This window comes from Prionailurus viverrinus, chromosome C1, assembly GCF_022837055.1.
Source record: "Prionailurus viverrinus isolate Anna chromosome C1, UM_Priviv_1.0, whole genome shotgun sequence".
Lineage (NCBI taxonomy): Eukaryota > Metazoa > Chordata > Mammalia > Carnivora > Felidae > Prionailurus > Prionailurus viverrinus.
Genome location: NC_062568.1, coordinates 172,359,842 through 172,385,853, shown reverse-complemented (window position 1 = coordinate 172,385,853; position 26,012 = coordinate 172,359,842). Strand labels below are relative to the sequence as shown.

The 26,012-nt window shown below is 39.5% G+C and overlaps 1 protein-coding gene across 2 annotated transcripts in view; it reads left to right on the top strand.

Moving 5' to 3' along the window:
- ZFYVE9 (zinc finger FYVE-type containing 9) overlaps positions 1-23,617 on the top strand; it is a 212,817-nt gene extending 189,200 nt beyond the window's left edge. For both annotated transcript variants that reach the window (XM_047870988.1, XM_047870987.1), the window contains exons 14-19: positions 10,402-10,552; positions 13,036-13,116; positions 15,540-15,702; positions 18,747-18,852; positions 21,506-21,682; positions 23,340-23,617. In XM_047870988.1, the coding sequence (XP_047726944.1) occupies positions 10,402-10,552; positions 13,036-13,116; positions 15,540-15,702; positions 18,747-18,852; positions 21,506-21,682; positions 23,340-23,501 (840 nt within the window). In that variant the 3' untranslated portion in view covers positions 23,502-23,617. The remainder of the gene's footprint in view (positions 1-10,401; positions 10,553-13,035; positions 13,117-15,539; positions 15,703-18,746; positions 18,853-21,505; positions 21,683-23,339) is intronic.
- The last annotated feature ends 2,395 nt before the right edge of the window (positions 23,618-26,012 follow it).

Here is a 26,012-nt window from a genome sequence, read left to right as displayed (position 1 = left end):
ATCTGCCTGGAAATTCTGCCACCTCTGCCTTCCAGATGTGTCTAGAACCCAACTACTCTCAATCTTTAGACTAGTCTTGGTCTAAGTTATCATCTCTGCTCTGGTTTTGAGTGGTAGCCTTCTAAGTGGTCTTCCTGTTAATACCCTTTCCCCCATCACTCTATTCTCAGTACAACAGTCCTATTGATGCAGTTAAAACCAAGGTAGATCACATCAGTCCTCTCCTTAAAACCTTCCAAAGATCTTTTATCTTAGTCAGAATAAAACTGCAGACCTCTATACCATTTGTGCTTCTTAACCCATTGCCTCTCTAACTTCATTTCTTACACCCCTTTTTTCTGTCATTCAGCTTCAGCCACACTGTCCTTAATGTTCCTTGAAACTGCCAGGCCTGCTATCATCCTACCACCCCAGGGCCATTGCACCAGCTATTTTAAATGCCTGTAAAGTTCTTCCTTAGATATTCCCATGGCGTTTCCCTCACTTTTCAATAAGACCTCCCCTGACCGTGCTATTTGAAAATGGCACCTGCCTGTCCTCCTGGTCCTGCATCCATGTTTTATTTTTCTGTATACCACTTTATCCGTGTGTAACATTTCATATATTTTACTTACTTAGTTGTTTTTGTTTCTTCCTCCTCTACACACAAAAATGTAAGTTCTGTGAGGGAAGGAATTTGTTTGTTCCCTACTGAACAAACCAGATACCTACTGAACAAACTTACATGGTCCCTGGTACAGGTTACATGCTCAATAAATATTTGCTGAATGAATGAGTGAAGGTTCAAAGGTTCATATTTGATGACATGTAGACCCATAGGACTTCAACATGGGTGCTAGCTTCTGGACATAAGTGAACTCCAGCTGATGGAAATGATAGTCATTTATATTGTTCCAGAATATCTTCAGGAAAGGATATTCCTCTACTATTCCATCATTACTCAACTCAGTGTTCTTTTCAGTTCTATTTTCAACTCAGTTCTATTTTTGTTCCTTTACTCACACTTTCTCTTTATCCAAAGTGTTCTTCCTTTGCACCTGATTTCAAAGCCAATTCAAATATTATACCATTTAGGGAACCTTCCTAGAATTCTCTATCCCCCAGACAGTATCACTCTTTCTTTCTTCTGTTTTCTTGGCTTTCTGTACTCATGTAACTTGTATAGCAGAGAGTATGAAACCCTTTCTACTCTGAATCTTGAGCCCTCTGAAGGCAGAGAGTATGCCTTTCATTTTTCATTGTATCTCTGGTGCAGTGCTTTCCTAAATTTTCCATGCCTTTGCAGTGTCTTTCTATCTAACGTTATTTTAAGTTGCTTGATATTATAGCAATGGTTTAATGGTTAAAACCTTATTAGATACCCCATCTATATGACACTGCAATTGTATGTGAACCAAAAAAATTTTTTTAAATCATGCCAATACCATTTACTCTCAATATAACTTCAGGAGTAAGACAAACTCCAAATCCATCTGTATTTAATATGATTTACTAGTTTGTATATTCAGCAGATATTTATTGAGCATCTACCGTAGGCAGGCCTTATACCAAGCCAGACAAATTATATAGAAATTGTAGCTGCTCGTCAGGGCCTGCCCAAACTTCTGTACATAACAATTCGTCTCCACTTTAAATCAAAAGATTAAATAACTGTCATTTTTTAACATGTGATCGCAGAGAGGAAATTAAAGGACATGGCATGTTGATTCAGAGATGGATTCGATGTTATAACTCCTCACCCATTCCTTCAACACAGTCATTCCTAGAACTGTATTCTTTTAACTGGCTCTTAGAATTTTTGCGGATGGTTAGAATCTGGGGTGGGAAACACAGGAAGATTAAAGCTTCTGTACTGCTTCACTTGGTATGTTAAAATGGTCTTTTGAGATAAGACCCAGATAGCATTTAGCTCATTTCCTGGCTCATGGTTGACACTGCATAGATGTTAGCTATTTTGCACATACTATTGTCACAGCAGTTGTTTCCCTCCCTTTTATCAGTATGTCATTTCACTAGCTGTGAGCTCTTAGGAAGGGTCTGAATCCTATTATCTCATAAGAGATACTTGGTTGAGTTACCTGCTACTGATTTTTAGGTTGCTTTACAATTTTATAAGCAGAGTGGAGGAGACAAGCATACAAATTTTATTTACAAACACTTCATCAGTACTTATTATGTTCTTGGTGCTGTTCTAAGCACTTTATAAATATTAATTTACTTAATCTTCATAACTGCATAAAGTAGTTACTTTTATTATCCTCTTTACAGAGGAGGAAACTGAGACACAGGGAAATCAAGTAACTTGCCCCAGGGCACACGGGGGGTTAGAAGCAAAGCCAAGAAATGCAGGGAGTCTGGTTAATAGCAGTCTTTGCTATTAACCATAAGACAAAGCTGAATGTTGATAATGCAATATATAAGAAATACAGGGTGCTATGGCAGTTCAAAGAAGGAAGTGGTCATATTGGTGTCTGGAATGAAAGAAGGCTGAATGTAGGAATTGGTATTTTTACTAGGCCTTTTTTTGGGGGATACTTTTTCAGATGCTTGGATATGGGGGATAAAAAGGAAGGCTAAATAATACCATATGCAAGTGCTCAGAGATGGGAAATGGTGGCACATCAGGAAGTAGTCCTGCATATAAGGATATGGTAGGAAGGGAAGCAAGGCAGGAAAGCTGGTTTGGAGTGAGAGGACACAATAGAAAAGATTGATATCATCAGAACTGTGTTTTGGTGAATTTGGAAACATTGTGTGGAATGAATCAGAATTGAAAAAGACTGCAGAGAAACCAGGTGTAAGGTTATTATTATGTCCAGAATAGAAGTAGTTAGATCTTGAATTCTGGTGAAGATAAGGATAGATATAGGAGATACTACAGAATTTGAATTGATAGAGAAATAGCACAACTAGAAAGTTGAGTGTTGATAACTTTATATGACAAATGTTAAGTTTATTTTATGGTCAGCAAAGTCCTTTAAATACTTAGGAAATTCTTTTCTTGGTGTAAATCCACATGATGTTAAGAAAGTAAGAGTATTCCTTTATAAAGAAATGAAGTTTGTTTATCTCATTGGGCTTGAAATTGACATCTAAGGAAATGATTTCTTAGAGGGTAGCTAATTTATTTAGAATATCTAAATTGAGAATATTTCTTAATCTGCTTAGTATAGACAAAGTTAGAAACCACTTTAGCCTAATGATTTGGAAGAAATAATAGATAAAAACATTCTTTAAAATTGCTGTATATGGGGGTGCCTGGCTGGCTCAGTCGGTATAGCATGTGACTCTTTATCTCAGGGTCGTGAGTTCGAGCCCTACGTTGGGGATAAAGTTTACTTAAAAAAAAAATTGCTATATGTGATTATATCAGTTTCTTTCATGTGATACAAATATAAATTGTAAGTAAGAGCCTAAATTAGTCTATGAGTTGACTTTGCTAAGTAGGAATCTTCCTGCTGACTTTTACCCTGTTTGCAAAAGACTTAAATGTAATCTTTGGAAAACCCTGACAGAAGTGGTTTGAATTAGTGAGATTGATAAATATCAGTGTGAGAGGAATATATTCAGTTACTATTGGATGCCTCTGGTGATATAATAATATATTAAAACACTAAATTTTGCAAGAGTTATAAACATAACAAAGTAAAGTCATGAGATGATGATATCTTAGAATTGTATTGGTATAGATCTAGGAATAAATTTAACCAAGGAGGTAAAAGACTTATACTTTGAAGAGTATAAAACATTTCTGACAGAAATTGAAGAAAACCTAAATTAATGGGAAGACATCTCATGTTCATGGATTAGAAGACTTAATATTGTTAAGTTGTCAGTATTATTCAAAGTGGTTCTACAGATCCCATGCAAGCCCTATCAAAATACCCGTGGCTTTTTTTTTTTCCCAGAAAAGAAAAAGCCAGTACTCAAATTCTTTTGGAATTGCAAGGGGCTCCAAAGCCAAAATAATCTTGTGTAAGAACAAAATTGTAGTAGTTACCCTTCCAATTTCAAAATCTGCAGGGCTGTAGTAATCAAAATAATGTAGACTTAAGAATCTAGAAATAAATCTGTACATTTATGGCCAGTTGATTTTGACAAAGGTGCCAAGACCATTTAATGGTGAAAGAATAGCCTTTAGCAAATGGTTCTAGGACAACTGGATTTCCACATATAAAAGAATGAACGTGTACCTCTACTTCACACTGTGTACAAAATTTAACTCAAAGTGGATCAGTGACCTAAATATAAGAGCTAAAACCATGGAGCTCTTTGATAAAAACATGAGGGTAATTTTCCATGACATTGGATTTAGCAATAAATAATATACCAATAGTACACACAACAAAAAAAATAGATTGGACTTAATAAAAATTAAAATCTTTTGTGTATTGAAGGACATTAACATGAAAGTGAAAACCTACACATGGGAGAAAATATTTGCAAATCATGTATCTGACAAGGGTCTGATATGTAGAGAATATATAAAGAAGTCTTTTAACTCAGCAACAAAAGACAATCCCATTAAAAAAGGCAAAGGGCAACTTTTTTTTCTAGATATGTTTCCTGAGGCAAGAGAAGCAAAAAGCAAAAATAAACTATTGAGACTGCATCAAAATAAAAAGCTTCTGTACAGCAAAGGAAACAACAAAACTAAAAGGCAGCCTACAAAATTGGAGAAGATACTTGCAAATGACATATCTGATAAAGAGTTAGAATCCAAAATATACAAAGAACTTGTAAAACTCAACACCCAAGAAACAATCCAATTAAAAATGGGCTGAAGACATGAACAGACGTTTCTCCAAATAACACATATAGATGGCCAACAGACGCATGTAAAGCTCTTCATCACTTACCATCAGGGAAATGCAAATCAAAACTACAGTGAAGGATTACCTCATACCTGTTACCTCATACCTCATACCTGTTAGAATAACAGCCACTGTGGAAAACAGTGTGGAGGTTCCTAAAAAGTTAAAAATAGAACTACCCTATGGTCCAGCAATTGCACTACTGGGTATTTACCCAAATAAAAAAAACATGAATTCAAAGGGATACATGCACCCTATGTTTATAGCAGCATTATTTACAATAGCCAAAGTATGGAAAGAGTCCAAATGTCTATCGACTGATGAATGGATAAAGAAGAGTGGTATATATATACTACAATGGAATATTTCTCATCCATAAAAACGAATGAAATCTTGTCATTTGCAAGGACATTGATGGAGCTAGAGAATATAATGCTAAGCAAAATAAGTCAGAGAAAGACAAATGCAGTGTGATTTCACTCATGTGGAATTTAAGAAACAAAACAAATGGGCAAGGGGGGAAAAAAAGAAACAAATCAAGAAACTGACCCTTAACTATGGGGCGCCTGGGTGGCTCAGTCGGTTAAGCGTCCGACTTTGGCTCAGGTCATGATCTCTCAGTTTGTGAGTTTGAGCCCCGCGTTGGGCTCTGTTGACAGCTCAGAGCCTGGAGCCTGCTTCGGATTCTGTGTCTCCCTCTCTCTTTGCCCCTCCCCTGCTCATGCTCTGTCTCCATCTGTCTCAAAAATAAATAAAACATTAAAAAAAAAAAAAGAAAGAAAGAAACAGACCCTTAACTATGGAGAACAAACTGATGGTTACCAGAGGGGAGGAGGATGGACGCATGGGTTACATAGGTGGTGGGGATTAAGGAGAACACTTGTTGTGATGAGCACTGGGTGATGTACGGAATTGTTGAATCACTAAATTGTACAGCTGAAACTAATAAAACACTGTATATCTTTTAAAAATGGGCATAGGACTTGAATAGACATTTCTCCAAAGAAGATATTCAGATGGCCAACAAGCAAATAAAAAGATGCTTAACATCATTAGTCATTAGGGAAATGCAAATCAAAACCACAGTGAGGCACTGCTTCACACCTACTAGGATGGCTATAAAACAACAACAGAAAATAACAAGCGCCAGCAAGGATGTAGAGAAATTGGGACCCTTTTGTGTTGCTGGTGGAAAATGGTTCATCCACTATGAAAAAGTTTGGCAGCTCCTCAGAAAGTTAGACATAGAATTACTGTATGACCCCGCAATTCCAAAGAATTGAAAACAGTTACACAAGTATATGTACACATACATTTATAGTAGTACTATTTACAGTAGCCATAAGGTGGTTATAGCCCAAATGTCCCTGGTTGGATGGATAAACAAATTGTGGTGTGTGTGTGTATACATACACAATGGAATGTTATTTGGCCATAAAATGAAGTGAAGTATGATACATGCTACACCATGGATGAGCTTCTAAAACATTATGTTAAAGTGAAAGAAGCCAGGGGCGCCTGGGTGGCTCAGTCGGTTAAGCGTCCGACCTCAGCTCAGGTCACCATCTCACATTCCATGAGTTCGAACCCCGCGTCAGGTTCTATGCTGACAGCTCAGAGCCTGGAGCTTGCTTCAGATTCTGTGTCTCCATCTCTCTGCCCCTTCCCTGCTTGCTCTCTTTCTCAAAAATAAATAAATGTTAAAAAAAAAAATTAAAAAGTGAAAGAAGCCAGACACGATGGTCACCCGTTTGTGTAAAATGGACCCGTTTGTGTAAAATGTCCAGAATAAATGCACAGAGAATGCAGGTTGGTGGTTAGGATTGGGAGAAACAGGTTAGAGGAACGTTTTTACTTTGGAGTGATTGAAATGTTTTGGAACTAGATAAAGGTTACTGTTGCACACCATTGTGAATGTATTAAATGGCCCTGAATTGTTCAACTTTGAAATGGTTAATTTTACGTATGTGAATTTCATCTCACATTATTTTGTTTTGAGTGTAATGATACAAGAATATAAAAAGGTATCAGAACACTCATCTGGTATTTTTCACACTTAGTACTGCAGTTTGTAATGTAAGAGGAAGAGGGGAGTAAAACAAAAGTTTTGGACTAGATTTTTGAAAGATTAAAGCCATTAAAGGATTGGACTGCAAAGGCGGACAAATGGCATGGCATGAAGGAAAAAAGGGAACTAAAAAACAAATTATCGCTATCCTATTTCAACCAGAAGCCAGAGTTTAGCACCAAGATAATGTTAAGTTCAGATTTGTTTACTATATACAAAATGGTGGCCTGTGAGTTTTTTCAGGTTAGGTGCAGAATTACTATCTTAAATCTTGTGATCAGAACAAAGCATTTGTTAAAAAGACTGTCCTTTTTCCAATGGATTTTCTTTCTTGCTTTATTGAAGATTAGTTGACCATAGAGTTGTGGAGCCATTTCTGGGTTTTCTATTCTGTTCCATTGATCTATGTGTCTTTTTTTGTACCAGTATCATACTGGATTGATTACCACAGCTTTGTAATATAGCTTGAAGTTTGGAATCATGATGCCTCCAGCTTTGCTTTTCTTTTTCAGGATGACTTTGGCTATTCGGGATCTTTCCTGGTTCTATAGAAATTTTAGGATTGTTTGTTCTAGCTCTGTGAAAAATGATGATGTTATTTTGATAGGAATTTCATTAATTATGTAGGTTGTTTGGGGTAGCATAGACATTTAAACAATATTTGTTCTTCCTATCCATGAACATGGAATGTGTTTCCATTTCTTTGTGTCCTCTTCGGTTTCTTTCATTAGTGTTCTATGGTTTTCAGAGTACAGATCTTTTGCCTCTTTGGATAGGTTTAGTCCTAGGTATCTTATGGTTTTTGGTACAGTTGTAAATGGGATCAATTCCTTGATTTCTCTTTCTGGTGCTTCATTATTGATGTATAGAAATGCAACAGATTTTTGTATGTTGATTTTGTATCCTGCGACTTGACTGTATCAGCTCTAGCTGTATCAGCTCTAGCAATTTTCCTGTATCAGCTCTAGCAATTTTTTTGGTGGAGTCTTTGGGTTTTCTTCATAGAAAATCATATCATCTGCAAATAATGAAAGTTTGACTTCTTTGCCGATTTGGATGCCTTTTATTTCTTTTTGTCTAATTGCTGAGGCTAGGACTTCTGTTACTATGTTAAATAGTGAACATCCCAGTCTTGTTCCTGACCATAGAGGGAAAGCTCTCAGTTTTTCCCCAGGGAGGATTACATTAGCTGTGGAAAAAAAGACAGTGTCTTCAACAAACGGCATTGGAAAAACTGGACAGCAATGTGCAGAATGAAACTGGACCACTTACTTACACCATACAGAAAAATAAATTCAAAATGGATGAAAGACCTGAAGGTGAGACAGGAAACCATCAAAATGCTAGAGGAGAATACAGGCAGCAATCTCTTTGACATTGGCTAGAGCAACTTCTTACTAGACACTTTGCTGGAGGCAAGGAAAACAAAAGAAAAATGAACTATTGGGACCTCACCAAGATAAAAAGTTTCTGCATAGTGAAGGAAACAGTCAATAAAACTACAAGGCAACCTTTGGAATGGGAGAAGATATTTGCAAATGACATAGTTGGTAAAGGGTTGGTGTCCAAAGTCTATAAAGAACTTAACAAACTCAACACCCAAAAAACAAATAATCCAGTTAAGAAATGGACAGAGGACATGAAAAGACATTTTTCCAAAGAAGACATCCAGAAGACTAATAGACACATGAAAAGATGCTCGACATCACTCATCATCAGGGAAATAGAAATCAAAACCATGATGAGATTCTACCTCACACTTTTCAGAATGGCTAACAGGAGACAACAGGTGTTGGTGAGGATGAGAAGAAAGGGGAACCTCTTGCACTGTTGGTGGGAATGCAAACTGGTACAGCCATGTTGGTGGGAATGCAAACTGGTGCAGCCACTCTGGAAAACAGTATGGAAGTTTCTCAAAAAAATTAAAAATAGAACTACCCTATGACCCAGCAATTACACTACTAGGTATTTACCCAGAGGATACAAAAATACTGATTTGAAGGGACACATAGCCACATTATGGAAAGAGCCCAAACATCCATCAACTGATGAATGGATAAAGAAGGTGTGAGTGTGTGTGTGTGTGTGTGTGTGTGTGTGTGTGTGTGTGTGTGTGTTGGAATATTATTCAGCCATCAAGAAAAGAATGAAATGTGCCATTTGCAATAATGTGGGATGAAGCTGGAAAATATTATACTAAGCAAAATAAGTCAGAGAAAGACAAATACCATATGATTTCACATATATGTGGAATTTAAAAAACAAAACAGATGAACAGAGGGGGGAAAAGAAAGAGGCAAACCATAAAACAGACTCTTAACAATAGAGAACAAACTGAGGATTGATGGAGGGAGGTGGGAAGAGGATGGACTAGATGGGTGATGGGCATTAGGGATGGCAGTTGTGATGAGCACTGGATGTTATCTGTAGTGATAAATCACTAAATTCTCCTGAAACTAATATTACACTATATATTAACAAACTGGAATTTAAACAAAAACTTGAAAAAAAAAGAACAAAGCAACATATTAGTGATTTCTTAGAAGATTTCAAACAAGTTAGTAAAACTAAGAAACAGTGGAGTATATTTCTAGAGGAAAACCCTCACTCCTTTGTGCAAATATGAAAAAATAAGGCAGATGCACTTACATATGGGACATTCTTTTGACTTAGAATTTCAGTGAATATGTCCTCAGAGAATGTAGTGGGTAGGAGGAATTACTGTAATTAACTAAACTAATGTTACTTGAGTTCAGTACAGCAACAAAAGGACCAAAAAAAAAAAATGAATGCAAACATGTCTTGTGCTTATTTAGGTTATAATATAAATCACCTATAAAGTGTAAAGAGAATTTTTGTATATGTTGATTTCTTTTTTTTTTTTTCAATGTTTATTTATTTTTGAAAGAGAGCACGAGGAGTGGGGAGGGGGAGAGAGAGAGGGAGACAGAATCCAAAGCAGGCTCCTGTCCCTGAGCTGTCAGCACAGAGCCTGACGTGGGGCTCAAATCCATGAACCATGAGATCATGACCTAAGCCAAAATCGGATGCTTAACTGACTGAGCCACCCAAGTGCCCCTATATGTTGATTTTTTTTTATTTTTTATTTTTTATTTAAAAAAATTTTTTTTAACGTTTATTTATTTTTGAGACAGAGAGAGAGACAGAGTATGAACGGGGGAGGGTCAGAGAGAGAGGGAGACACAGAATCTGAAACAGGCTCCAGGCTCTGAGCTGTCAGCACAGAGCCCGACGTGGGGCTCGAACTCACTGGCCGCGAGATCATGACCTGAGCGAAGTCGGATGCTCAGCTGAGCCACTCAGGCGCCTCGATTTTTTTTTATTAATGGTGACTGATGTTCACTTTGTTTTCATTATTTAGTAGCCTCTTTGTCACTTTAATAGATAATAATATTGGTTTTTTTGCCTTTGAGAAGGTAAAAGAGTTGTGCTGTGTGAGACCCCCAAAAGTGCCCATTTTTGGCAGAATAAGAAAGTTAATCTTGCATTTGATTACAGATGATGAAAGCCATGAACAAGTCCAATGAACATGTCCTGGCAGGAGGTGCCTGCTTCAATGAGAAGGCAGACTCTCATCTGGTGTGTGTACAGAATGATGATGGAAACTATCAGACCCAGGCTATCAGTATTCACAATCAGCCCAGAAAGGGTGAGTATTTGAGGTGATTGACATGGTAAGAATATAAAGTTGTACTGGACATGGGAAGTTGGCTATCTCAGCCCCATAACTCTCACTTTCTAGCGAGGTGAATTTTTAAATTCACTTTGATGAATTTAACCTCTCCATCCTTACTTTCCAAGATTATGTTGACTCCCCAAATAGCCAGACTCAAAGTTGCACATGGAATCTCTATTATTGAGGAGAACATGTTGAAAATTCTGCATCAGGATATTGTCATGGCCAGAACTGGTATTTGAAAGTAGGAAGACTAGGCCCCTTAGTGAGAATATACTTAGGTAGGTTTGAAACTTGTTGGATGACCATATCTAAAGAATGTTAATTAATAGGTTGACTGAACTCTGAAAGAAGGCTTCTTGGTTCAGTGGCACTCATAATGTGGGCTCATCACTTAGGAGATTGTTAGAAATGAAGGATCTGTACCCAAGATCTGCTAAATTACAATTTGCATTTTAATAAGGTCCCTGTGTTAAATGCACATTGAAATATAAGAAGCACTGTTTAAGGTGGCATTTCTTAAGATGTCTTATCAGGTTCTAGGGTGTTAAAAAGTACTCACATAAATGAAAGTCTTGCTTATTAGTACATTTAACTGATATTCCTGGGTTACAAGTTTAAACAGATTTCTTCACTATAGGACTTTTCAGAGCCTTTAACAAGATGATATGATTTGCGTTTTTCCAAAAGGAAGATAGTGCCTGGCCCTTTGCAAATTTAGTTGACCATGAATCTGGTTTTTCCTCAGAACATCTTCCATAACTAACTTTCTTTAGTATGCCTTATGAAACACTTCTCTCGTTGACAGTGACATAGGTCACTGTCCAATATATTTTATAAATCAATTGTTTAGTAAAAGCATAAAAGGTCTTTGTCACATGTATATTCAGCATATATCCAAAATAAGGTAGGTGATAAATCCACAATGCTCTCTGTTAGATCACACCTGGAATATTTGAAATAAGTTCTGGATATCATTAATGTAATTGATGATATCCATTGATAAAACTGCAGGTTCTTCTAAGGATGGTTCAAGACCTGTGAAAAATCTGGAAACTAGGTCAAAAGCAGACCTTTTGAATATAGTATGAATATGTAATCTGGAAAAGTATAGATTGGCAGAGGGTGAAAAATAGCTGTCTCTATTTTTAAGGTTTTCCAGTGTGTGGAAATAACATCCAGCTTATTCTCTATAGCTACAAAAGGCCAGAACCAGCACTACTGGGTGAGAGTTAAAAGGATCTAGGTCTAGACTCAGTTTGAGAGCACATTCTGTAAGGCTGAGAGTTATCCAGAAGTAGAAGGGGCTGCCTAGTGCCATTGTGGGCTCCTTGTCACTAGAAATCTTTGACAAAGCCTGGATGTTTACCTGTTAGAGATATTGCAGGGCCAATGGGCAGAAAGGTGGATTAGCTTAGTCCAATTTAAGATGTGGAGGAACATAGAGGCTCCTGGCTGGCTCAGTTGGTGGAGCTATGCAGCTCTTGATCTTGGGGTTCTAAGTTCGAGCCCCACATTGGGTGTGGAGATTACCATAAAAAAAAAATAAAATCATGGGGCATCTGGGTGGCACAGTCAGTTAAGCATCCAACTCTTGATTTCAACTCAGGTCATGATCCCAGTATCATGGAATCAGGCCCCACATTGAGCTCTGCCTGCTTAGGGTTCTCTCTCTCCTTCCCTCCCTCCTTCCCTCTCCCCTGTTTGTATATGCGTACTTTCTCCAAGTAAATAAATACGTAAATAATTTTTTTTAAATCTTAAAAAATGATATGGAGGAGCATAGTGAAATTTTCTTAAAGCTAAATGTAATTAAATATTCTTTTTTTCATGAAGAGGTAATGGTAATGTGTTGGTCTTTTCAATAGGTATTTATTTATTTATTATATATTTTTTTAAAGAAATCTACTCATAAATAAAATGGTTGCCAACCATATCTCTATCTTCAAAATATATTTTATCTGAAAAATAAAGGTATTAGATCAGCCATCACTTTTCTGTGAATGGCTAGGTGATATATTAGGTATTATTGCAAGCCTGTGGTCTTTGTCCCCAATTACTCAACTCTGATATACTTCAAGCACTGCCATAGACAATATGTAAGTGAGTAGAAATGGCTGTGTTCCAATAAAAATTTATTTTCAAAAACAGGCTGCAGGCCAAACAGGCTGTAGTTTGCCGAGCCCTAGACTGGACCACTAAGATTCCTTTGCTTGTAAGATTCTTTAATTCTTGATTGGAGGGAGAGGAAAACGAAATGGAGAGTGTATCTTAAAACTTCATTCCCAAAGCATCAGAATTATTGGTTACTTGTATATTGTGGTGTATAGAGTCGTTGTTTTTTGTTTTCTGTATGATGATGGTTGGGGTTACCAACTACCAAATATTTCAGTATTGTTCTGAGTCTTTTGATCTCAGGGCCTATCTTTACTAAACTATTTATATTACTATTTTAGTGACTGGTGCCAGTTTCTTTGTGTTCAGTGGTGCTCTGAAATCTTCTTCCGGATATCTTGCCAAGTCCAGTATTGTGGAAGGTAAAGAATAAGTTATTTATTGCCTGTGTTTAGTTCAGGCCTAATTATACAACTTAAAAAGCAAGGGATGTTGGGGTACCTGGCTGGCTCAGTTGGTAGAGGATGCAACTCTTGATCTCCAGTCATAAGTTCAAGCCCCATGTTGGGCATAGAGCTTACATAAAAAATAACAATAATAATAAAAGTTTAAAAAAAATAAAAAACAAGGGATGTTAAGTGAAACCATAACACTTTTACGGTAGACTTCTTACTCCTATTATGTATCCAATAGCATCTTACTCTTCAGCTAATTAATACTGTCATATAGGTACTTTGGTCTCTAAAGAAGGAAGTAAGTGGTACAGATCTCATGGGACAGTGACAGAAAAATTAAGAGATGGCCTTTCAGACCTCTGGGAGAGGGTACCCAAGGGGACATAGTCTGAGTTCAAATATATCACTGGGCTCATATCTGTAAACATGTAGAAGAAGTTCAATCTGGCTTAACTCACAGGAATGTGCATTCATTATTTGGGGTGCAGAATGGTATGTGCTTGCTGCTGGTTTCCTATAATTAGATTAGACATGACACATATCCTGAAAAAAGCTTATTAAATGAGAGTTAATGAAAGGCTGATGAGCATACTGTGTATTTTCTTTATCAGTTGATTCTTCCTATATTTTGATCTGGTTACTCTTGTTGTATAACAAATTAACCCAGATCTTAATGGCTTGAAACAATTATTTTACCATGCTCACCGATTGCTCTGGGTCAGAAATCTTGACAGGGTAATGCAGGGACGGCTTGACCATATGTCCAGGGCCTTGGTTGGGATGACTTGATGGCTGGGAGCTAGAACTGTCTGAAGGTTTATTTATTCCCATGTCTAGGGCCGTGGGATGATTTAAAGACTAGGAGGGGTGACTGGAGTACTCACACTTTGACTCTTAGCATGCCATGGCAGCCTTGGGGGGGTAGCTGGACTTCTAACTCCAGCCACACGTCTAGCAAAGGGCAGAAGCCATGTTGCTTCTTATGACCCAGTCTTGGAAATCACACCGTTATCACTTCCGCCATATTCTAGTGTTGGAAATAGTCATAAACCTTCCCAGATTCAAGGGGAGAAGAATTAGACTCCATTTCTTAATGGGGAATTGGGAAGCATTGTGAGAAAGCACGTGAGGTCGGAGATATCGTGGTCACTTTTGGAAAGGACAGTCTGCCACATATGACATGTTTTCATTGCCGAAGTAGCCTAACTCCAGCCCCTAAGAGCAGTCCTTCCTGGGGGTGGAGTCCAGTGTGTTAACTGAAATACATAGACCATCTTACATATGTTAATAGATACTGGCTTTGACTTCCTTTACTGGTAAGCTTAATAAAAAAGCAAGTGAAGAGCAAAGTACATTACTATTTATAACTAAATTTCACAACTTTGACCAGCAAGTAGAAGCATGCTGTTAAAAAGTTAAGAAATCTAGGAGTTAAATAATCATTTGGTCTTAAGTGACTAATTAGTACCTATGTGATCAAGTATTGACTACATTCAAAATGTGTCTTGACAAGATGATTAAAAACACCTTTTAAATGTTGTGGAAATGATCATTTGAATGGACACAGATCCTTACAAATGCGATGTGTTTAAAAGTTACGTCTATATCTTTGGATTAGGAAATTTTTAGTTCTTGTATTTCACTCTGTGTGTCAGTTGAGCAATTAGCTGCTAGGAAATTTTTATGAAGCTTTTTAGAAATTATCTTAGTTGACAAAATTTTGTGTCAGTGAAGCAGGGCAGTTGCTCCACATGTGACAACTTTCACACTGAATTTCGGTGTCTGCCTTTGACTTGGGTAGGTAGCAGCCCCCAAATAGTTACCATGTGTTGACTACATGGTGGCCCATGTGAAGCACATGTGGTAGGTTTGCCCTGTTGTTAGCCAATACATGGATTTATCGCTTCTCGCACCACTGTTGTTTATTCAGTGATTTATTTAACAAACATTTCCTGGGCATTTACTGTATGCCAGGAAATCATAGTGAGGTGAGAGAGACAGAGGTGCAAACACAGAAATATGGTTAGAGCATGATAAATGCAAGAGTGAGAACAGGAACAAAATGTTCTGTCAGTCCAAAAGAGGGATGTGACCATGTGTAAATCTCCCCTTGAGCAGTCTCAGGAGAACTCAGCTGTGTCTGAAGTGAAATCGGCAGGCAAGTGTTTTAGGCAGAAGCGATCTTGGCATTTGCTTCTCATAGCACTTTGAAAAGTAAGAAATTCAGCTCAAAGAACAAAACCTCTTTCTATCTGTCAGCTTTAGAGAGCAGAGCAAAGTTTTACATATAATCCTAGAGGGATTTGCTAGCTGCCAGGCACTGTGATTCATCTGCCCCCTCCCTGGCTTTGCGTTGTTCCCATCTGTATTATCTTGGTGCTGATTCTCAGATGGCGTTATGGTCCAGATCACAGCAGAGAACATGGATGCTTTGAGGCAGGCACTGCGAGAGATGAAGGACTTCACCATCACCTGTGGCAAGGCAGATGCCGAGGACCCCCAGGAGCACATCTACATCCAGTGGGTGGATGATGACAAGAACGTCAACAAAGGGTAAATGTTTCCTCCCTTTCCCCCTTGGGGCATTTAGTTATGGTTTGGGCTCTGGGCTTTGTCTACACTGGTATTTATAACTTTACTGAACGCCCAAAGAGAAAGGACTGTTGTGTATATATAAGATAAAATTTTAAATTCTAGTTTCTTGGCTTAGTTTCTGAAGGACTTTCTCTGCCTGTTTTTGAAGAGGGGAGGAGGGAAGGAATTGATGAAACAAAACAGGCCTCTGAAGTTATTGAGATAATAGTAATACCGAAGCCCTTTCTGGTTTTATAAAGAAAGCCCTTTTGCCAGCATTGTTTCATTTGCTATAATAACTAGCCTTGTTTTCCCCATATTATAGATGAGTAAACAAGCACCAAAAGGCTAAATGACTCCACAAAGCAAGGAAGTGGCGGGGCTGGGACCTAAAACCACCTCCTGGGGCTTCCAGTCCTGCGCTCTTTCCCATTACAGGCCCGCTCTACTCTGAGGGCTCAAGCCAACACTTTGGAGTCACCTTTGACACTTCTTTTTCTCTCACACCCTGTACCTAACTCAACAGTAAATCCTGGCATTGTTATATTTTATAGTATATATTTGATATATCCTGTTATATTTTGCTTCAGCATATGTCCAGAATCGTACTACTTCTCACTACCTCTACTGCCACCATCCTGGTTCAGGCCACCATCATTTGGTCTGGATTATTGTAGGAGGCTTTGAAGTGGCTTGCTTGTTTCTAGTCTTGACCTCCTCCTGCCCCCTAACCTAATCTGTTTCCAGTACAGCAGCCAGAGTAATGTCACTTCTCTGCTCAGAACCCACCATTAGCTTCCGGTATCATTCTGCATAAAAGCCAAAGTGTCTAAGGCCTCACACAACCTGTCCACCCTTTTACTTCACAGAAGCAACACCTGCCTTCTTGCCTGAACACGTCAATTCTACTTCTGCCCTCTGGCGTTTGCTCTTACTATTCTTTCACCCTGTACTCTGGCCTTCGATACAAGATAACCAAATGAATCACCCCCTCACTACCTTCAAGTTTTTTCTAAAATGTGTTTTCTCAGTAAGGCCTTCCCTTGGCCAACCTATCTAAATTATAACCCTCCCATACATATTTCTTCTCTCCCACCCCCGGTACTTCCTATCCCCCTTCCTTGCATTACATTTCTCAAGAGAACTTATAATTCTCTAACATAAAATATACTTTTACTTATTATATTGCTCCTGGACTATAAACTTCATAACGGCAGGGATTTTTATCTGGTTTATTTATAGCTATATCTCCAGAACCTAAAACACTGTGAGGCATCTAGTAGGTGCTTAAAAAAAAAATGACTATATTATACATCATTGTATTAAGCTTTCTTTTATCCATTCATCCATCCCTTTTTCATTCCTTCCTTCAGGCAATAATTCTATGTGTAGGTCTCTAGAAATACAAAAATGAATTCCACACACTCCCTGCTGATAAGTGGTTCAGTCCTATTTTGAAGATAGTTACAAATAAGTGCATCAAAGTATGAAGATGCTCATAGAAAACTCTGTAGGAACACAGTGAAGATAAGAAAGAAAAGAGGAAGCTTCGTAGAGGTGGTAGGGTATTCAAGAAGACCTACATAGAGAAATGGCCGCTGATTGATCTGAATCTGGTAAGATGAGTAGGTATTTGCCACATAGCTGTGGCAGAGTGGGCATTCCAGTCTGAGGGAATAGCAGGAGCAAAGGCAGATTGAGGGCATAGACAACATGGCACACCCGATTTTTAAAGAATCTTTTAAAGCTTTTGTTATTAAACAAAAATCGGTGAGTATATTTGCCTATTTTACAAATAGTCCTCTATCTTCCCATACTTCATTGGAAATCTTAATTTCGAAATCAATTTGTGTTTAGTTGGAAATGAACATGGTTATCAGGACGAAAAAATTGATTACCTGAAAATCTGATGCCATAGGTATCAGTAACTGATAACAAGCAGGTTGCCCCTTCCTACAAGTGCCAGTGGCAGCATCTTAGAAAACAGGACAAGAACTAGTTAGGGAGGACTGTCAAATTCAGGGGTTTAGTTTGTAGTGTATAAATTGAGTATTTTCCAGTTTGTCCCTCAGTGTCTGGGTATCCTCTCTAAAAGAGTGCTAATCAACTAAGAGTGGCCCTTTTTGACATCATGTCATGAGTTAGAAATTAAATTCAGTGTTGTTTAAATAATTTTAATTCAAGTGAATGAAGTAAATCCCTGATACTGAAGTTTAAATTCAACTTGATCTTTTTACATGGAGATTAGAAAACACACAGATTTGAATCTTGTTAGGAAGAGTTTGGAGTCTTTGTGACAATTATTTTGAATCCTCATCAGAATGAGTGTCAATCTCCACCTGTTTATACTTGCTATATTTTGGAGAGGAAATGACTATAAAAAATGACCTTTCTGTTTAGGAATCTAGGAGTGATAATTTAGCACTAAAGGGAATTTGTTGTGATAATAGTATAAATACTTGTTTATGAGCTTACAACAGCACTGTCATAATTAACATACTGGTCAAGTAATTCTTTCAATCAGTAGACATTTATTAAACTCCCATGTTCCAAGCAGTATGTCAGAACTGGGAATACAGCACACAGAGGTGAGTGTATCATGTTCCCTCATCTGAAGTCCATCTGTGAGGCAGATCTGCAAACATGTGTGAGTGTGATTGTTGTCTGGAGCAGCGTGTGTGACAGAGCAGAGGGGAGAGCAAGACTGGGTGGCCGTGCACTGACTGCAGGAAGGAATGCTGGGAGAAGAGGGCAGGTTTGAGTAAACGATTTTTTTACATTGAAAGAACCAGCTCCTGGAATCATGGCTCCTTTTTTATATGTGTTCTTCGAATTATTTCATTGCACAGGACCTTCCCACGAGAGCTCTATTCATGTACATCTTTGTGCAGTGTCTTTCTTGCTGTGATGTGTTGCTCAGATGTGTTCAGCAAAGCACCCAGTGTAATTAGTAGCAAGACTTGATAAGTGATTCTTCTAACTACAGGAGCTGCTTCCATCTCTTTCCTTTGCCTCTATTGTAGTGTTATAAGTCCTATAGATGGGAAGTCCATGGAGTCTATAACAAGTGTGAAGATATTCCATGGATCGGAGTATAAAGCAAATGGAAAAGTCATCAGATGGACAGAGGTAAGGAAATGAAACTTGGCATTCTTTTTTTTTTTTTAAAGGCTTGCCTGAAAAACTTATTTATTTTTGAGAGAGAGAGAGAGAAAGAGAGAGAATGTGTACATGCACACCAGCAGGGGTAGGGCAGAGGGAGGTAGGGAGAGAGAGAGAGAGATAGAGAGAGATATAGAGACAGAGAGAATCCCAAACAAGCTCCACACTCAGTGCAGAGCCTGAAGTGGGTCACAGCTGTGAGATCATGACCTGGACTGAAATCAAGAGTCAGACGTTCAACCGACTGAGCCACCCAGGTGCCATGAAACTTGGCATTCTTGATTCTCTTTGAGCACAACTTTTTGTTAGGCTCAGACATACATTGTGGGCTGATTCTGGAGGATAAGGAAAGAAAAGCTCTCTGTTTACCTTCTATACTCCAATTCCCTCTGGTCTGTCTCTGCTCACCAGGAAGAAATGCCACCAAGTACAGCCTGTAGCAATCTGATGTCTCTTTTTTCTTATGAATGAGCTTTTAGAGATTTGTTTGCATAGAATTCAAGAAGGATGCATCTCTGAATGGCATATACCATTTTTGCTTTATTCTTTAGAATACTGGACTAGTTATGCTGTACTCACAGTTAAAAGTATCTTAGATAACATACTCTTTAAAAATAGGCTTATGTCACCAATAAGAAAACTAAAGCTCAGATACTCAGCAACTTGTCTAAGATAACAAAACAAATAAGTAATGGCAAAGTCCTGTTTCAAACCCAGATCCAGCCAGCTCCTAAGCTCTTTTGCACTATGTGTTGCCTTACTTGAAATCTGTATGAGAGGCTAACCTGGGAATGAGAGGAGCAGGGCAGGGACCCTGTATGTGTGTAATATCAGACAAATCGGGAAGTTTATTCTCTGAGAATAAACAGGGAGGTCATAGATCTCTGAATTTCTTTTGAATCTCAGTTGTACTGTATAAAAATAATACATTAAATTCTAAGAACTCTAGAATTCCTTGCAGCTTTAAAAGTCTTAATTTTTAAAAAAATGTTTATTTTTGAGATAGCACAAATGGGGGAGAGGCAGAGAGAAAAGGGGACAGAGGATCCAAATTGCACTCTGTGCTGACAGCAGAGTGCCTGATACGGAGCTCACACTCACAAATCATGAGATCATGACCTGAGCTGAAGTCAGACACTTAATCAACTGAGCCACCCAGGCACCCAAAAGTCTTAATTTTTAAAAAAAATTCTGACTTCTAGCTTTTCCATTTTACACACAAGGTAACTCAAGCCAAGAGAAGTTCAATGCCTTACCAAAGTTCATTCACATAGCTGGTTTATGAGAGCAGGAGACTAGAAACTGTTCTCCGTTTCTCGACCTGTTATTCCAAGTAACTTATCCTTCATACCACCAGGCTCAGTGTTTTCATATGCAGTTCAGTGGTCTTAGGAGCTTACTTTGTAATGATTATCCCTTTGACACATTTCAAGTAGTGCAGTCTGGACCACGTGGAGCTCCTTATCACTATTTGACCTATTTTCCCTCCCTTTTGCTTGCCTGTAACCCAGTGAGGCAGCAGTGTGACCCATCTCATTTGCATAATGTGAGAAAACAGGCTCCAAGAGACCTGGCAGAGCAGGGACCAGAGGTCTTCTGATGCCCAGTGCAGAGCTCTGCTTGTCATTTCACGGTGCTACTCTTACTAGTACGTGGGCTTCAGGGATGTCCCCTTTGTAGTATTCTTTGTATAAGCCACTTACTGAGCAGTAAGCTAGGGGGCAGTATGTATAAGCATGGTGTTTTTGCATATCTGTATCTTCTCTATTATGCTTTTATATAATTTACGATAACCAAGAAGATGGGGCTTTCATTTTTTTAAAAAAAATTTTAATGTTTATTTTTGAGAGAGAGAGATTGAACGAGCGGGTAAAGGGCAGAGAGAGGGAGACAGAGGATCTGAAGTGGGTTTTTTTGCTGACCACAGAGAGCCCAGTGCAGGGCTCGAACTCATGAACCATGAGATCATGACCTGAGCTGGAGTCATGCTCAACCGGCTGAGCCACCCAGGTGCCCCAAGACAGGTGCCTTCTATTTTACAAAGGCATAATTGGACATTTAGAAGTCAAAGGACTTGCTCACAACCCTCCTCTATGTGACTAGGACTTGGGTCTCTTAGTTCCAATCTTGCAGTGCTTCTGATTCTGCACTGGCACCTCTGCACCTCTGCTCAGCTTGGTGCAAGGACACTAACTCAGTTCCTGCCTCAGCAGTGGCATGGCCATGTGGCAGAACTCTGTAATGAGAGGCAGCAGACTCAGATTCTTGGCTTGGCCTTGCCTCTTTCTCTCAGGACTTTTGTGCACTTGAGCAAGTCACTTCTCTGAGTGATCTGTAACATGAAGGGGTTGGGTCACATAATCTGTAAGAGCTGTCCTCTTAGATTCCAAGATCATTTCCTAAGGAGACTGTGCATGTATAAGGATTACCATTTAGAAGTGCACAGTGCTAAATGTAAGCCTTTTCTGGTTTTGAGTAGAACATATGATTATGACCATGGCTGAAACCAGGGAGATAGATAGGTCTTCCTGCATAGCAGGGGATTGGGGTGCTCATACACAGTGAGCTCATGCACATCTCCTGGGCGCAAGGCTAAAGTCTCTTTTGTTTGGGGGAACAGGTGTTTTTCCTAGAAAACGATGACCAGCACAGTTGTCTGAGTGATCCTGCAGATCATAGCCGATTGACTGAGCACGTTGCCAAGGCTTTTTGCCTTGCTCTCTGTCCCCACTTGAAGCTTCTGAAGGAAGATGGAATGACTAAACTAGGCCTACGTGTGACACTTGACTCAGATCAGGTAAGAAGAGTCTTAGGTAGCCTTGGAAGGTGGGCTTGAGCAGTGTCTGTATTTTCTGACATGTGACTTTTCCTCCATCAACCCAGAGACCTTAATTCTCTGGGCCTTCTGACCTTGCCTGTTAGTCACGTACCTAGATGTGCTGCTTAGTGAGACTCTCTCTGAACCATTTGAATCTTGGCTTCCTCACCTGAATGTCTCCCAAGGACTTACTTGTGAGTGTGGGGTAAGGAGGGGAAGTGTGTGTGAGGACTTGCCACCCCTGTATGAATGGCATCAGTGCTCCTCTTTGAGACTCCCCAGTTCCACTCTTCAGGAATTGCTCTGCAGCCTTTAGACAGCAAGTTCCAAGCTGTCCCATATCCTGTTTTGTTTTGTTTTGTTTTGTTTTGTAAGTTTGATAGAGAGAGGGAGAGTGCGCACATGCGCAAGTGGAGAGGGGCAGAGAATCCCAAGCAGGCTCCGCACTGCCAGCACAGAGCCTGACGCAGGGCTTGAACTCATGCAACTTTCAGATCGTGACCTGAGCTGAAGTCAGACGCTTAACCAACTGAGCCACCCACGCGCTCCTATCCTGTTGTTCTTAATCCAGCTGCAGCAGGCTTCTGCTGCTAGGCCTCTGCACCTCTCACTCCTTAAGGTTTTTCTGTTAACATTTCTGTGCCAGTTAGTGGGCGAGGACTTGATGTGTTTCCCCAATAGTTTTCCTGTCAGCTCGGGTCTCCTGTGGCCAGGCTTTCCTTCCTGTCTTACTTCATGTTTCTGTATGCTGTCTGTATAACAGTCCACACCTGCCCTACACCCCCTACCCCCCCCCCCCCCCCCCCCCGCCTGGTCCCTTGTTCCAGTGTCTCTCTCCTGTGGCCTTGAACTCTAATCTCCATTTTGGATTGTTGTGACATGTCCCAACACTGCTCATGCTTTAAGGCAGTGTTGTGTCCCTATCAGGGAAAATGTGAAAAGTTATGTGTCTGGTTCTACTTCCTGACTAGTCCTCAATCAACATACGTATTTTCTACTCAAGGTCTTGCCTAGCGTGGTACTAATACGCCTATCAGGGTAATACAAATGAGGTATCATGGTCCTTTCTCAAATGATACTGATAACCTTGTTAGAGAATTACCTTACATGCAACAATTAAAGAACAGGCATTTTTTCTGCCTTTTGAGGGCGGGGGTCCTGTTACATTTATCTTTGAATTGCTGTGTATGTAGGTGCTCAGAAAATGGTCTGTGGGTGAACAGATGGACGAGAGAACAAATGTTCAGTTCCTGTTGTTAGGGAGTTAGTTGTACCTTGTATATTTTTAATTTTAATTTCCACAACCAAAGGTTTAGGTATTTCTGATATTCCATACCTCTCTATGCTGCCCCCCCCCCCACCCTCTACCCTTTCCTGGAAAACTAAGGCCTTAACAGGTTAGGTGTCTTGCCCAAGTCTCACAGCTACCAAGCAGCAAGCTCAAGGTCAGGGTGAATAAGCGACAGTATAATAAATAACAATTCAGGGAAGAGAAGGAGAACCTTGTGTTAACTGCTGTATGTCTAGTCCATGGCCAAAAAGGACATCTTTTCCAGCTCAGCCTCCTTGGCCCTCAGCCCTCTCAAGAGGCCTTCTCTGTCCAGTAACCTGTCATCTCCTCCTTTCTGCGCTCTAGGTTGGCTATCAAGCAGGGAGCAATGGCCAGCCCCTTCCCTCACAGTACATGAATGATCTGGACAGCGCTTTGGTGCCGGTGATCCATGGAGGGGCCTGCCAGCTCAGTGAGGGCCCCATCGTCATGGAACTCATCTTTTATATTCTGGAAAACATCGCATAGACAGAGGACTTCATTGTTTGTCTGTTGAGACCTGTTACAACAGCAGTCATACCCAAATCATTTGCACTTTAGAACTGGAAGATTAAGCTTTTGTTAACACTATTAAATGGGGTGGGGTGGGGTGGGAGTGGGGGTTGGGGCCAGGGTGGGAAAGGGTGGTCGGGGGGACAGATGTTCCATAATTCTGAGTCTTCTATGCATTGTCCACCAAGAAGATCTGGGCAGCTTCTGTTACTGCACAAGTTATGCTATCCTTGCCGCTAATCCCCTTCCGTTACTGTTTAGACAAAAATTCTGCTCCTGTTTTAAGATTTACTTACGGTCTTGTGCTCAGAAATGCGCAAATGGGTATAACCATCACCAAGGATGGGGCTGGGAGGGCAGAGGGGAAATAAAAAATGAAGCATTGGTCTTGCACTTTTTGTACAGAATTGATATAAAAAGGAGAATTCCACTGGTTTTGTCCCGCTTACATCACAGTGACTTCAAGTAGAATTTACACTTAGATTTCTATTTGTTTTTTACCAGATTATTCACTGAAGTGAATCAGAGACCCAGCGGATTATCTCTTCTATCCAAGGAAAAGCGACTCAGTGTAAATGAGGTCGCTTGGATAGCAGAGCCAAGTTCAGGATTACTCCAGATCTGCCCGAGTGAATGGCAGGTACTGAATTGAGTCTTTCTGTGAAAATAGAATATATTCAAGACATTTTTAGTTATACACTAGAGGTTTTAAAAAAAAAAAATTATTGAGAAATAATTTAAACTTCCAGGAAAGTTGCAAGTATAAAAAAACCTATGTACACTTTACCTAGATTCACCTATTGTTCACATATTAACATTTTGTCACATTTGCTTTAAGATATCTGAGAGTAAGTTGCATATATCATAGTCCTTTACCCCTAAATAATGTTCATTTCCTAAAAATAAGGACATCTTCCTGCATAACTGCAATTTCAGCCAGTTTAACATTAATAGGACACTTGAACCTAGCATCTCTCCAGTCATGCCCTTTATAGCCTTTTCTCTTGCAGTAAAGCTTCCCGCCTAGGATCAGACTTGGCAAGTAGCTTTCCTGACTCACCTTTGTGACATTGATATTTTTCGTGAGTATAGGATCCCCCACCCCATTAAAAAATTTTTTTAATGTTTATTTATTTTTGAAAGAGAGGGAGAGACAGAGCTTGAGAGGGGAAAGGCCAGAAAGAGAGGGAGACACAGAATCTGAAGCAGGCTCCAGGCTCCAAGCTGTCAGCACACAGCCCGATGCAGGGCTCGAACTCATGAACCGCTAGATCAAGACCTGAGCTGAAGTCGGACGCTGAACCGACTGAGCCACCCAAGTGCCCCCTTCCCCCCATTTTTTAATAGAGAATGCCTTATGTTTGGTGCTTTCTCATAATTAGAATCAGTTTATGCATTCTTGGCCAGAATCCTTAGAGTTGCTGTGTCCTTTTTTAAGGCCTCACACCTAGGGTCATGTGGGATCTGTTCTGCTCATTGATGATGGTAAATTTTGGTCACCTGGTCAGAGTGTGGTCCAATTTCTCCACTGTGTTTTTCCTCTTGGAATGAATAACCAATATGTGTAGAGACATTTTCAGATCATATAAATATTTTATCAGAAATCTCCCTTAGATTTAGCATCCACTGATGCTTCTTGTCTGATTGATCTTTTACTGTGATGGCTACAGAATGGTGTTTTTAGTTCTAGCACTCTACCTTTAGCAGTTACACTTGGTCATCTATAAGCGAAAGCCCTTCTTTCTTTTCGATCTATTCATTTAATTTTCATTATGGACTCATGGATCACTTTTTGAGTGATTCTCATTCATTATTTTCATGCTTATATGGTCTCAGCTTTGTCCAGAGAACCCCTTCAGGCTAGCTCCAACATCCTTGTTATATGCTCCCACCAGTTTTTTTTTTTTTTTTTTTTTTTTTTTTTTTTTTTTTTAAACATTTCCTTTTCTGGCCTAAGAAGATGCTTGCTCCCAGCTCATCTTGAGCTTACCCTGCCTCAGCTTTGGAATCCGCCATGGTTTCTTTTAGTGGGAGTGGTATTAGAATCCAAGATTTGGTTTACCCTTGATATATGTGATGCACTCTGATTTTTTTTCATTTAAATTTCTCCTAGTCACAGATCAAATGGATTTTGCAACTCAGTTTGAAAAATATCGGTCTAGGGCAACTCCTTTGTTACTGCCATCTTCTTGAAGCCCTAGCTAAGCCGGAAACAGGAGTCAGTCCCTCTGCACTAAGACAGCTCCCAAGAATCCACTAGAAGTTCATGCAGGCCTCTGGGACAGGGAGAGGCTTCTCCCCAGGGGCTAAAGTTGGATTTAGCATTTGGCAATTATGGGCTGTGGAATCCTACATTAGAGCAGTTTTCCAAACAGCGGCCCAGAGGCCTGGCCTTTTAAGTGTGTTTAGCTAGGTTTATTCCTCTTCCGTGGTAGTGGGGATCTACATCTACATCTGTCTCTCCATAGCCTTTATTGATGGTAGCTG